The following is a 13,414-nucleotide window of genomic DNA, read 5'->3' on the forward strand; positions in this document are numbered from 1 at the left end:
GTTCTGAAGAGGTGAGTTTTGATTTGTTATTTGAACATGGAGAGATTGGTGCACTCTCGAATGTGTTAGGCCATGATAAAGTGTTCCCATCATGCTCCACTTGTAGATTTCCCTTTAAACCCAACCTGTTCTACCTGAGCAGGGTGAATCTAGCTGTGCCACATTCTTCACTTTCTTTACTTTGGCTCATATTGCTGACTTACTGAGTCTTGCTGAAGTAGTGCAGTAGTTTTGCACTTTGAAGTGCCTGTATGAACTGGCACTTCAAAGGTTGATCAATTGAACAGAAATATGTGACAGTATATTAATATTTTTCTCTTCTCTGTTAGGGGTTTCCATCTTGTTCGTACATCTTCCAGCCTCAGCTGTCAATCAGGAGAGCGGTGGACACTCCCATCATGCAGCAGGGCACATTCCTCCAGCAGACTGCAGCTCCTGACACACCTGCACGCCTTAAGTAAGAACTGCCTTTGTGGTTACTTCCTGTTTTCCATCTCGGCAATGTCAACATCTCATGTAACAATTTCATGCCTAAATAATTGGCCTTCATCTTTTTCTCAAAGATAATCATCAAAATCAATAAAAAATTCTGAAAAAAAAAAATGGCCCCAAAACATACTGAAAAAATAGCAAAATTGTGTCTTGGATAAATATTCCTCTATTATATATAATGATGATATTCTCAATTTCCTCAATGATGGACATTTACCAAGATCAACTTGTTATGATGGTTTTTTTTTGTTGTTTTTTTGCGATAAACTCCCAAATTGTCCCATCCCAAGTCCCCCTCTGTGTTCTGTTTTATATGTTCTTACATGTGAGTCTGGTTAATGTGTGTGTGTGTGTGTGTGTGTGTGTGTGTTAGGTTGTATGTTCCAGAGTTTGCGTCCTCCCTCTCGGTCTCCGTGTCGGACTGTTCTTCTGGTGAGGCAGCAGACGATGGGAACTGTTCCCTGGTGCTCCGGCTGGGCTCCACCTCCCTGCAGCAGCGCCCGGTAACAGTGAACTGCTCAGGGATTGGCTGCTCAGCTACTCTTTCCAACCCGCCTTGGGATACCTGGTTACGGGTTGTTGTGGAGAGCGGCCTAGGCAACCGCACAGTCACCTTTAGTATCGTCTCAAACTACACAGGTGGGCACAGAAACACATGTCCATAAACACACGTACAGTACACATTTATATGTGTTAAAGAGCTGGAACTAATTATTATTTTCATTATTGATTAGTCTGCTGAATACTTTCTTGATTAATCTATTACTTCTTTGTTCTATAAAAGGTAACAGTTTTTTTGCATGTGTTTTTTTTGTCAGTCCAAAACCCAAAGGTATTCAGTTTAAAAATAATATTAAACTGTCCTGGGAGGGAAATGTCCATATTTGAGACATTTATGTTTTGACTAATGATTTATCTGTTATCAAAGTAGTTGACATCTCTACTCTGTTCTAATCCGCTTCACATCATGTGTGTGTGGAAGTTATTATATTTGTCTTTATTTATAAGTTTGCTTATGATTGTTAAGGTTTATTTATTAGTCGTTTCAAATGTCTTCCTGACCTGTGTGCATAATGTATTCTATTACTTCAATATAGAGATTTTGTAGATTTATTGCTTTCAAATTTCAAATTGTGAAGGAAAAAAAAAGTCTGCCCTAACTTCCTAAAGTCTAAGATGATGTTGTGGTTTATAGTTCATAACCCAAAAGTATATTGAGTTCAGTATAATATAAAAAAAATATAACCGTATGATCTCTATATTTGAGCAGCTGGAAACAGCATTTTCTCCCATTTCTGTAATTAAAAACAATTTTAAAGCATTAATCAATTAGTGACCCATGTACTTTGGCTTAGACCCTGAAGCAAAGGACGCAGGTTCGAATCCAGCCTGTGGTCCCGTTACCTGTGTGAACCCCACTATCTCCCCCTTTTTAATCTAGCTCTCCAAGAAAGGCTACAATTGGCTGAAAAAATAAGCTTAAAGAAAACCAAAAACAGAATTTTTTCACCTATTCTTTATCTTATCTTTGCAGCTGTATTCTGTTTTAATCCACTTCCCGACCTGTGTGCAAGCATTCTATTCTGCATGTGTGTGTGTTCCTCAGTGGGGTGTAAGCCAAAGAGCATTGGCCTTAAAGTAGATGACGACATCAACAAGCTCCGCAGCAAGAGCAACCTCACCAACTCAACATCAGCAGACAACAACACGGTGGTTACAGACGCGGTCGCCCCGAGCAACGACTCAGCATCCCTGTTGACGTCGCTGCTGGCGTCGGCGTGCGTGTGGAGCATCCCCGTCCTCTACGAGGAGCTGGATGTCCTGTCCATGCGCTTCACTCCCGCTAACGGACCCAACGTCAGCGTCACTGACACCCACCCTACGCTGCTCACCTACCCCCTGCACACACAGGCAACCGGGGGGACGCTCAACCTGCAGCTCACACTCAACACTGTGAGTACTACTGCATTATCACACACCCACACACACACACCATTACACGCACATGAGGATGTTGAAGTGATCTTTTGTGGTCCTCTACTTTTATATGATATCATATTTGTCCAACATCGGGGAAATTCACAGATAAATACTAAAAAATAAACATTATACTAACATATTAAATAAAGAAGTAGGCAAATAAAAAAAGAAGTATACATTCAAAAAAGAAGAAAATAAATAGGTAGCAGTTTTTTTAAGAGTAGTTGGAGCATACAAAAGTAGGCTACAAGATAATCTGAAGTATTGTACGGTGTTATCTTGACAACATTGTTGTTACAGTATCAAAACACTGTTATAAGTGCAAAACAAAAAAGGAGCAACCAGTTATAACATTGTGAAATAAAATGTATTATGCACGCAAGTTATTGCTTATTGTGGTATAGTCCCTATTGGTGTGGAAAGGAGTTTGCTACAGCATTTTGAAAATAATGAAAGACTATCCTGGCTGTATTCAATCCATTGCATTTCACCAGCGTTTCCGCCAGGGGGCCGTCTTGCCGTCATTTGACGCCCTTATTCAGCTCGGGACGCCCTGAACGTGAGCCGAGGGTGCCAAAAAAATATTAATAATTCGAGAGAAGATCGAGAGTTTTTATCGCTTGAAATTAAGAAAAGGAAAAAGGACAAGGACATCCCTCTGTTGGAGGGGCAAAGGAATCTGGTGGGATTCTTTTCGGAGTATTGAAGATCGTTTTCCCGACATCGAAAACGGAACGTGCGCGATTTGGATGTGCTGAGCGGGGGGGGTTTAGTGGAGCACGTGCGTGAGCTGCGAGCACCAGAGCCTCCCCGTTTGGGAGCCGAAACAGCCGGCGAGAGCCGAGCCAAATGATCCGGCTCACTAATGTAAAAAGAAAACAGTAGGCCTATCTATAAGGGACGGCTCAAGTCAAAATTCAAAACAACCTCCCCCCCTGCTCTCGGGGTGGACGCCCTCTCAGCCCGTGTCGGAAACACTGCATGTCACACAAAAAGCTAACTTTGTAGTTGTTTTAATGCGCCTCCAGATAAGCTATTGGGATAACTTTGACAGCAATGGACTTGTTTGATTTGATAGATTTATGTCGTTCCCGGCCAACTTACTTAAAAGAAATCTACCTAACTTAGCAGGCGTTTTTTGTACACTTTCAGACAATCTACCAAGACACGGCTGAATTCCTTTGAAATTAGTTTCACATGATCTTGACTGTAGATACAGAATTTAGTCGATCAGGGCTGTGTGCAATCCAGCGTCCATATATATACTTTATGAGAAGCCATTGTTTTCAGATTTAACTGGTGTGTGTGTGTGTTTCAGACTAATATAACCGTGGCGAACAGCAGCAGTGTGGTGGCCTGTCTCTCTCCCTGGGCTCCAGTCCTCGACCTGAACCACTCTCAGCCCTGCCGCACAGGTAGCACACAGAACCACACTTACACATTCAAACTCACACAAACATGCAATAAAGACATGGATATAACTGCAGTATCATAATGCAGAGGTTCTCAGGCTGTGGCCGCTCTCTTTTATCTCTATTAACAAGCACGAAAACGAGGGCTAAGACGTGTTCCATCTGTGTCTCTATCGCTCTCCTCCACCCCGTCCAATCAGTACTGTGGACAGTGACACACATGCACAAGCAACCCCTAGTCAAACCATATTTAACAGCACCAACACCCACTTGCTTAGAGGTAGAAGCCACCTTGTTAATCCCCTAGGGACAATTCAGGTTTTCACTCTGTAAGTTATGTGTACACACAACTACGCACAGTACCTATATACATTAGACGCCAGGAGGCAGTTGGGCATTCATTGCCAACTTCAAAAATCTGTGTTATTTTTGTTCAATCTGGACTTGAACCTACAGTACAACCCTTCGGAGCATCAAAACATTGTTTAAATATATATTATTTATTTATTTATCATTATTAGAACCCAGGGCTTAATGAGGGAAATTGGTTTTCTTGACAGTTCCATTACATTATAGAATTAATAAAATGGAAGATAAATAAAATGTAATGTATTATATAATATAAAAATAGCAGGAAAGATATAGAATTTATGATTGAAAAAGGAAAGGGAATGTACAATTGAGTTCATCTTATTAAAAATAATGGAGCAAGTCAAATTTAGAAATGTATAACATATGACAGTCAATCTTTCAAATATGTTTTCCTGGCAACTGCCAAGTGCATGCTGGGATAGGTTTCAATAATGCTTTGACTCACAACAAAAAGTCACAGTAAAACGTCCAAGCTTTTAAGAAATTGTGTCTAATTTAGCGGCAGTATGTAGACAGTAAACAAAGGAAGTCAGGAAGCTTGCCTCTGCGATATGGAAAGGAAAAACTCCTGTGTGTATCTGCAGCTTTGTTCGGAGGGTATGGAGTCAGTGTGAACGTCAGTGATCCTAAAGCTGTGGTCAGGCTGCCTTTCCCTCAGTCAACAACATGGTACCTCACCCTGCAGCTCACATGCAACAGGTAACGCGCACACACACAACACACACAACACACACAACACACACAACACACACAACTCTCTCTCTTGTGCATTTTTCCGATAATACTGCTATTTGAAATTCACCCAAACACATCCTTGAACACTCTACAGATAAAATGTTCTCTGTAGACTTGTTCATGTTATAATTGCAGACATTATCCCACCCTTTATGCTGTTATAAAAACATAAATCGGGTTAGGGTTACAGCATGAGTATTAAGGCAAGTATTGGAGGATATTTTACATTTTTCTTCCATTTGAGAATAAAGTTTAAATGTCAAGAACAATGTCTAACTTTCAGTACTAGTGCCACGCATCCAGAAACAAAATCACAGGAGGAATATTTTTTATTTTGCATTTTGAGAGACCTCATTTTGAGACTGTATAAAAAAAACATTGTTTTTTAAATCTAATGCCTGACCCTAATTCTAGAACTTTCCTTTGTTTGACATGCACATGTGTTCTCTGTTCTTGCAGCAGTGACTGTGGTAATGCCTCCTTGGTGTCTGTGGTCCCTGAGGTGTTCATCAGTGCCTGTGTGGAGGACTGTGGGACACATGGAGAATGTAGACTGCTCAGATCCTACAGCTACCTGTACGCCGCCTGTGTCTGCAAGACTGGTACGGACACACACACACACACACACGCGCGCGTGCACACACACACACACACACACACACACACACACACACAGATACTTTCTTGCTTTCAGTTAAATAATAAAAAGGTTCATGCAAAGTCTTGAAAATGTACATTTAATAGTTCTTGAAAATAATCCTGTCATCAGCTTTGTTTGTCTCCCCTGCAGAAATGAGGGAAGTACTCAGATCTTGTACTTAAGGAAAAGTAGAAGTACCAGAGTGTAGAAATACTGTAGTATACTATAAAAGTCCTGCATTCAAAATGTTACTCAAGTAAAAGTACAAAAGTAGTCATTATGCAGATTGGCCCAAGTTTCTCAAAATGTTACTCAATAACAGTACTACTAGATACTTTACACCACTGCTCCCCTGGCGTCTAACCACAAACACAGAGAGGACTAGCTAAGCATTGAAATAATGATCAAAAAATACAAACACATGCAAAGCCGGTTTTATTGTGTGTGTGTGTGTGTGTGTGTGTGTGTGTGTGTGTGTGTGTGTGTGTGTGTGTGTGTGTGTGTGTGTGTGTGTGTGTGTGTGTGTGTGTGTGTGTGTGTGTGTGTGTGTGTGTGTGTGTGTGTGTGTGTGTGTGTGTGTGTGTGTGTGTGTGTGTGTGTGTGTGTGTGTGTGTGTGTGTGTGTGTGTGTGTGTGTGTGTGTGTGTGTGTGTGTGTGTGTGTGTGTGTGTGTGTGTAGGGTGGAGCGGGTGGGGCTGCACCGATGGCTCCTCAGCTCAGTCATACGGTCGCCAGCTGACGGCCACTCTGCTGCTCACGCTCAGCAACCTGGCCTTCCTGCCCGCCACCGTGGTGGCCGTCAAACGCTGCTTCATCACCGAGGCCTCCGTCTACCTCTTCACCATGTTCTTCTCCACGGTAACAGAAATACATTCTTGCGTACATGTGTGGGGATGTTGCATTCTAGCCATGTTCCTAGTGTGCTGTTCATCCTCTTGAGGCCCTTTGGTATAATGTTGTGTAAGGTTTGACATTGTGTTAGCACTTGGCTGATTGCTATGTATCACAATTGATCATATACTGTATTGTGATATAGTTTTAGGAGTTAGGGTTTGGAGTAAATTGTCCCTCAGTCTATGTATTTCAGGACACTACAGACTTCATGTTGATTTTTTTACTATTACTATGTGTACTATTAAATATGCTGACTATGTCCGCTGACTATTTATTTGATTTATTAATAGAGGTATTAATAGAGCCTGTGTCTATGATGATACATTTCTTGAGTTAAAAAAGAAACAAATGAACCCACGCAAGATTAGATCAACATTTCACACGATTTCACCTCAAGAATTTTTTTCTTACTTATGCTGTAATAAGATCATTTGGATATACTTATATTAGTATATATTTTTATGTAACTTCTTGTTCTTTTTATATTTCAGTTCTACCATGCTTGTGACCAGCCGGGTGTAGCAGTAATGTGTATAATGGACTACGATGCCCTGCAATACTGTGACTTCCTCGGGTCAATCTGTTCCATTTGGGTCACCATCCTGTGCATGGCCCGCATCAAAGACATATTCAAATATGTAAGACACCGACTGTTTTTTATTACTATAATACTATTATGTAAACTTATATTATCATTAGTTATTACATTTAAAGGGATAGTTTGGATTATTTGATTTGTGGAAGTACTTATCTATTATTAGTGTATTAATAACAGTAGATGGCACCTGGCAGGTCCTCAGCAAAGTGCTTATCCACCTAAAAAGAAGGCCCACCAAAAACAATCATCATTTCACATGTACACTATATCTTTTATATTTTCTCTGCCTTTTGTTGCCATCAGATTCCATTGATAAAAACTGTGTGACTTTGATGAATCAAAACTACGTCCTTTTAAACACCGACGCCACACAATAACACAAACAAAATAACTATTAGAGCAAGCATTAGACCGGCAACTTCTGTGTTCTGTTGAGGTCAAATGATTGTTTTTGTCAATGGTAGAGCACAGATAAGGACCATAGTTCCCAGAAAAGGCTCTCTGTTGGCAAAGTAAAGTCATGAAAATATTCATACACCTTAACTAATATTGATCTACCACATCTATAGAGCTCATAGAGCATGTGCACTTGCGTTTCCCCTTAGCCCTGCCTCTAATCTGCTCTGTCACATCTGGTCAACTCATTGGAGACGGAAAATAACTCTAGTTTCGTCTTTTAGCGCATTTTACAACTTTACGGTCCTATTGGTTTTTAAAAAAAAAAAAAACACCTATTCAGGTGTTCGTACTGTGAAATTGATTTATGTAAGAAAAAGCGATACACTGGTTTTACGGATGTAAGTCAATGAGAAAAGGTATTTTTTGGCCTAATAACCTCATGGACTGACATGGAGGTGCAGTAGCACCGTTTGGCCACTTCAAAATAATTGCCTGGCTCATTTTCTGGGGACTGTCTGTTTCTCCAAACTGGGGGCCTGCACACCACGACCTACCTTTTGACAATACATATGGATAAGTACCTCATACAACCTCACTTCAGAATTCCAAACTTTCCCTCAAACTCAGGAAGAACATGATATTTTAACCGTTTTTTTTGTATACCTTGCGTGTGCAGACTCTGTTTATGCTCGGGGCTCTGCTTATAGCCATGTCAATGCAGCTGGACCGAAAAGGCCTGTGGAACCTGCTGGGCCCAGTCATCTGTGCCATACTGCTCATGGTCACTACCTGGGTAAGACATGTCCTTCAGTGAATGGGATTCGCTGCTAACGTCGCTGTTAGCTGCTAAAACAGAAGATTGATAATAAAGCTGTGTTCTTGAGTTGTGCTAAACCCAGTTCTCTTACAGGTGTACCGAGGGGTGCGGCGCCGACATTGTTACCCACCTTCTTGGAGGCGCTGGGTCCTCTTCCTGATCCCCGGAGCAGTCTGCGCTCTTGTTGGGGTTTGTTTGTACATTTTTGCTGAGACGGAAGACAACTACTACTACACACACTCACTGTGGCACATCCTGGTGGCCAGCTGCGTGGTGTTCCTGCTGCCGCCAAAGGAGAAAAACAGGGAGGCGCTGGGCTGGAGCAGAGGTTGGAGCTGGAGACCCCAGGTCTGTGGCTACACGCTATGTCAGAATGACAAGGACGAACTCTACACTGTCACGTAGTAGGACAGGAACCACTGTAAGGAAGTGACGAATCATTGATAGTTTAACGGCACTGCGAACAATCCCAAAAGGTAAAAAGACACACGGGTAGGGTAACCTCTGTCGTTTTTATAACTGCATCCTATTTACACTTGTCTAAGAGGGATGGGAACACCATTTTTTCAATTGGCAGCCATGGCTTTCTTGCTGGGTCTGTAACGATCGTTCATGGAAAATCCGAAACTTCAGAGAACGTTTACAAAAAATATTCGTTTTTTTTCACTGCTCAATTTGTTATATAATTTTTTTGACAACATTATGGAAAGGACCCTTCAGAAAGTTCAATGCTTTTCACATGATACGGTTAGCGTATTCAGGGAATTCTGAGAATTTTGATGCGATGCAAGATATCAGAAAAATACTTCTCTTTCAGCAAGACTTGCACAATTATGTAAGAATATTATTACTTCACAGCCCATTTAAACCATTAATAACAATGTAAGTCCCCATAAGGCACATAAACAAAAAACAGGGTTCAACTTCAATAGTCCTGGAGTTTTCCTTTATGACTCTGACTCTTCAGAGTGTATTAGTGTGTTTAAATACTAAAATACCTTAAAAAAGGTTTGTAAAATTCTTCAAATTAAGTTTTGGAAATACATGCCACATTTAATCCAAATGGAACCTGCTAATACCTAAGGCGGTCCCTTCCACAAGCGAGGGTATAAACAGCCAAACCGTCAGGTGGCACACCAACTGACCTTTGACCTCATGACGGTCAATTGTACATATTGTGTATGTACATATTGTCTACAAAATTAATCTTTTGAATATTTATTAGGAATTATATTAAATGTTATATTAAATATTTAAATCTTTATATTCTGCCTATTGTATGATAAAGTATCACATATTTATAGTCAATTTAAACACTCCTCATTCTTGTATCCTCTTGTATTGTGTTTTTCCACCCAGGCCTGGGCTAAACCTTTATGATCTATTTTAAGATATGCTTCTATTTTAACCGCCATGTGGTTTAAATAGCCTTTAAAATGTTATAATTACTAGCTAATAACAAAATGATTAGTTATTTCAAGCTTTTTTCTGCAAAATGAATCATTGAATAAAAGTGATTAAAACAGCTCAAATAAATTGCTTAAAGGGGCCCTATTATGCTTTTTGGGGTTTTATCTGTAGTTTGTTATTTAGGTCTTTGTGCATGTAAATGTTCTTCAAGGGCTAAAATCCCAAAGTTGCCTCCATAGGGAGTTTCTTTCCCCCACACTCTCCCCAATCGGAGCAGACTGGGCTCTGGTTTCAGACAGAGGGTGAAAAGAGGTGCTGCAGCACAACAAATAAAGAGCTTTTGAACATTAAAGCAAGTAAACATGTCACAGTAGAGCAGTGGTTCTCGAAACTTTTTCTGTCAGGCCCCCCCTTTGGAGAAGAAAAAAAGTCGGGCCCCCCCAACACAAATAGTCACGTAATGGGCCAAGTTAACATTTATTAAAATACATCAATATGAACGTGAGCATTCCTTTAAAAAAAATTCAGTGATAATAAAACAATGCTCCATAAGTCTGTGTGGTCAAAAAGAAATACAATTGTGCAATCCCTTTGCTATAGCAATAAGTTAAGCAATTTTGCAATCTGTGCAAAAAAATGTGTGTCTTATCACAGCATTAGTGGCTGCAATGAGCCCGTTTGGCACTGCACATTTCTTCAGAGATTTTCTTTTGGGGTGCTGTGGGGTAGCTTGACGTTTCATAGAGGGTGCTCAAACATGTAGGGTTTCCCATTAATGTACCGGGCGCTGCTGTTGAATTTTCTACTGCAACAGTCCCCACGCATATACACAACGTACCCGCGACTGTTACAATGAATGCTCGATAATCAGCTCACGGCATATAGGTGTAAGCAGGGGTAAAGTGCTATTTTTATAGGTGGTGTGTGGACCTCACCTCCTCTAGGGGGTCCGGGGGCATGCTCCCCCGGGAAGATTTGTTTTTTAAATATTGAAGTTAAAAGCATCAATCCGGTGCACTTTGAGAGCAACATGAAGAGATCTATGGATACATCTCTCAACACCCTGAAACAGAACTGTAAACAGATTTACTTTTTCTTTATGGATATTTTACAAATCACTCCCCTTTTTAAACTTTATTCTTGTTTTACTATCATATAGTATTTCATACCTGTTTTTCATTTATTCTCTTATTTTTTTTATAACTATAATGATCATATAAACGTGTGCCTCTGAAATAATTGTTTAAATTAATCGTGACCAAACCGTTTGAGACCCACTGAGATAACTTGGACTAAAGTTAACTATCTAAATACTCAAGCGTCCTTTAGTTCACTGAGCCCCTCAGTCTGACAGGAGAGGACTCTCCTCCACCTTGTTGTGGAAAAAGCTCCTTATATCCGTTAGCGTAGCTCGCTAGCACCAGAAGCTAACAACAACGATCTCCGGTACCGGTGCGCTCTCTCTCTCGCTCGCACACAAAATGGCTCGTTCCACACACACACAGAGCCGGGCTTGAATGAGACCCAGGCGTACTTGTACTGTACTGTATCATATTATTTTCCAATCAATCATTTTTTTTCATTAAACCATTTTTCCTCCTGTTCTCTCCCCCCCTGTCATGCCTCTGCACCCCCCACTTTGAGAAATACTGCAGCAGAGGCACAAAATACAAATATGATCCTGAAAATGACTGTAATAGGGCCCCTTTAAAAACCAACGTCTCTTTCTGCCTCCCACGTGTTGATGCCTTCTATCTTTATCTTTTTGGTCTTTTGTAGAGGTTTTTCATTGCCAGCTAAAATCTTGCCTAGGGCAGCACATTGGTCAGAACCGGCCCTGGTGTCATCCCCACAGCACCCCCCATTTGAAACATGTTCCCACGGCTATGACAGTATGCGTAGTATCACTACGATTGTATATTTAGGTAACTGTGTCCAGTGCCTCCTCTTGTCTTCGTGCTTTCTGTGAATGAGTGCACTTTACGCACTTGTACATGTGTGTGTGAATGTGTGATTTGTCTCTTGCACCTGTGACCCTACTGAGCATGTTCCATTCAAGTGTGAGTGTGCATCACTTAATTTACATGTCATCTTCAAGTAGGAATATGAAAGGTATTGTACCACTACAACATATTATATCTCTTATGCATTAGGAGGAAGATATGTAATGTTTTATGTAAACAAAAAAATGTCTTCCTAGTACTGGTAGGCTACTATTCAATCTGCTAAAAAATCCAAACCGCATTCAGTCTTCTAAAAATAAATCTATGGTATAAAGAGAAAAGTTTTTTTGTTGTATTGCTTTTTATCTGAACACAGTCTCTTTTTTTCCTGAGGCTCTCTCTCTCACACACTCACTCTCAGGCCAAGAGTGGATGGAGCAATGGGAATAAGCGGATTATGATAATCCTCAAAAATATAGAAAGCGCATGTTTGGAGTGTTGAAATACGCGTGTGTGCGTGTGTGTGTGTGGCTTTGGGTCCGGCAAAGCTGACACAGATCAGTGCTACCGATCAGCTTGAACTGCTCACCACTCTTTTTTTAAAACAAAACACAGGCTGACATTTAATCTCTAGTATGCATCATCATCATCTAGTTTAAATCATTGGAGTGCCGCTTACCTGGAATTGTCACCTAAAAGGTCAACATGCTCAGTCATAGTGGTGATATGTCATCAGGATAGACTACAGTTACAGTATAATTATGTATGTGGACAGCGATTTTATGTGATGCATTTACAGCAATGATTCACTAACTGAGATTAATCGGAGAGGGTCTCAAGATATTTAAATGGATGAAGAAAAAGTCTTCCCACAAAATGGCGTTGAAGAATTATGTAACTATTCACCCTAAATCAATGGAATACGGAAAAAGCGTAAGGTTTTAAGGCGGTAAGTTGATTTTGGTCAAACTGGATCATACTGATATAGATATTTTACAGCTCCTCTTCCTTAATTCTTGCAGTTTACTAATTGTGAAATAAATCTTTACTTGTTGCTAAATGATTGCTGATGGACGCTATTGTTAGCAATGGTTAGCACTATTTTGGCAAAGAGTAAAGCTTTTTTCAGTTGACCAGGAGCTCAGAGCACTGGGGAGTGTATTGCAGGAGCTTTGAACCCATAGGATGAAGAGGTTTTCAGAACGGAAGCCAAGTGAGTGGGCTAACGTAACCGGGTGAGTAACATTTGCTGGCTAGCTACGTCTTCTATTGTTGCATTTGATTGATGTTTGGCTGTGTTGTAAAGTTGTCAACTTGTTTTTGAAAGTTATGTTATTTAAAAAATGCATGTGTAACGTTAAAGTTGTCAGTCATAATTACAGTATGGAAATTTGACGTCATCAACACCAAGGTGGCAATCTTTGAAGGGAACCATCGACTATAACCTGTTACCTAACAATTTCGCAAGCAAAGTAGCATTACACCTTTAAAAAATGTTCTCAATAGGCACTGTTGTGTCTATGACTGTAACAGCCAATCCAACAACCAACAAACAAAACTAAGAAGGGACCATGGGATTACTCTAATTTAAAAAATGGAAACTTAAGGTAGTCTAGACACTAAGACTAACCACTACTCTGGGAATAATGTTTAAGTCAATGTTTTATATAAATTGAATGCATCGCAATCCACATATTTTATAGGCTAACTGCAGGGGCGCAAA

General features: G+C 40.4%; 1 protein-coding gene across 3 annotated transcripts in view; it reads left to right on the forward strand.

Moving 5' to 3' along the window:
* Positions 1 to 13,414, forward strand: part of LOC307018917 (post-GPI attachment to proteins factor 6-like) — a 55,304-nt gene that overhangs the window by 1,966 nt on the left and 39,924 nt on the right. For all 3 annotated transcript variants that reach the window (XM_079649418.1, XM_079649416.1, XM_079649417.1), the window contains exons 4-13: positions 330 to 457; positions 866 to 1,131; positions 2,099 to 2,445; positions 3,791 to 3,887; positions 4,841 to 4,955; positions 5,451 to 5,593; positions 6,310 to 6,488; positions 7,016 to 7,162; positions 8,198 to 8,314; positions 8,432 to 8,686. In XM_079649418.1, the coding sequence (XP_079505544.1) occupies positions 330 to 457; positions 866 to 1,131; positions 2,099 to 2,445; positions 3,791 to 3,887; positions 4,841 to 4,955; positions 5,451 to 5,593; positions 6,310 to 6,488; positions 7,016 to 7,162; positions 8,198 to 8,314; positions 8,432 to 8,686 (1,794 nt within the window). The remainder of the gene's footprint in view (positions 1 to 329; positions 458 to 865; positions 1,132 to 2,098; positions 2,446 to 3,790; positions 3,888 to 4,840; positions 4,956 to 5,450; positions 5,594 to 6,309; positions 6,489 to 7,015; positions 7,163 to 8,197; positions 8,315 to 8,431; positions 8,687 to 13,414) is intronic.

This window comes from Notothenia rossii (genome assembly GCF_949606895.1).
Source record: "Notothenia rossii genome assembly, chromosome: 9".
Taxonomy (NCBI): domain Eukaryota; kingdom Metazoa; phylum Chordata; class Actinopteri; order Perciformes; family Nototheniidae; genus Notothenia; species Notothenia rossii.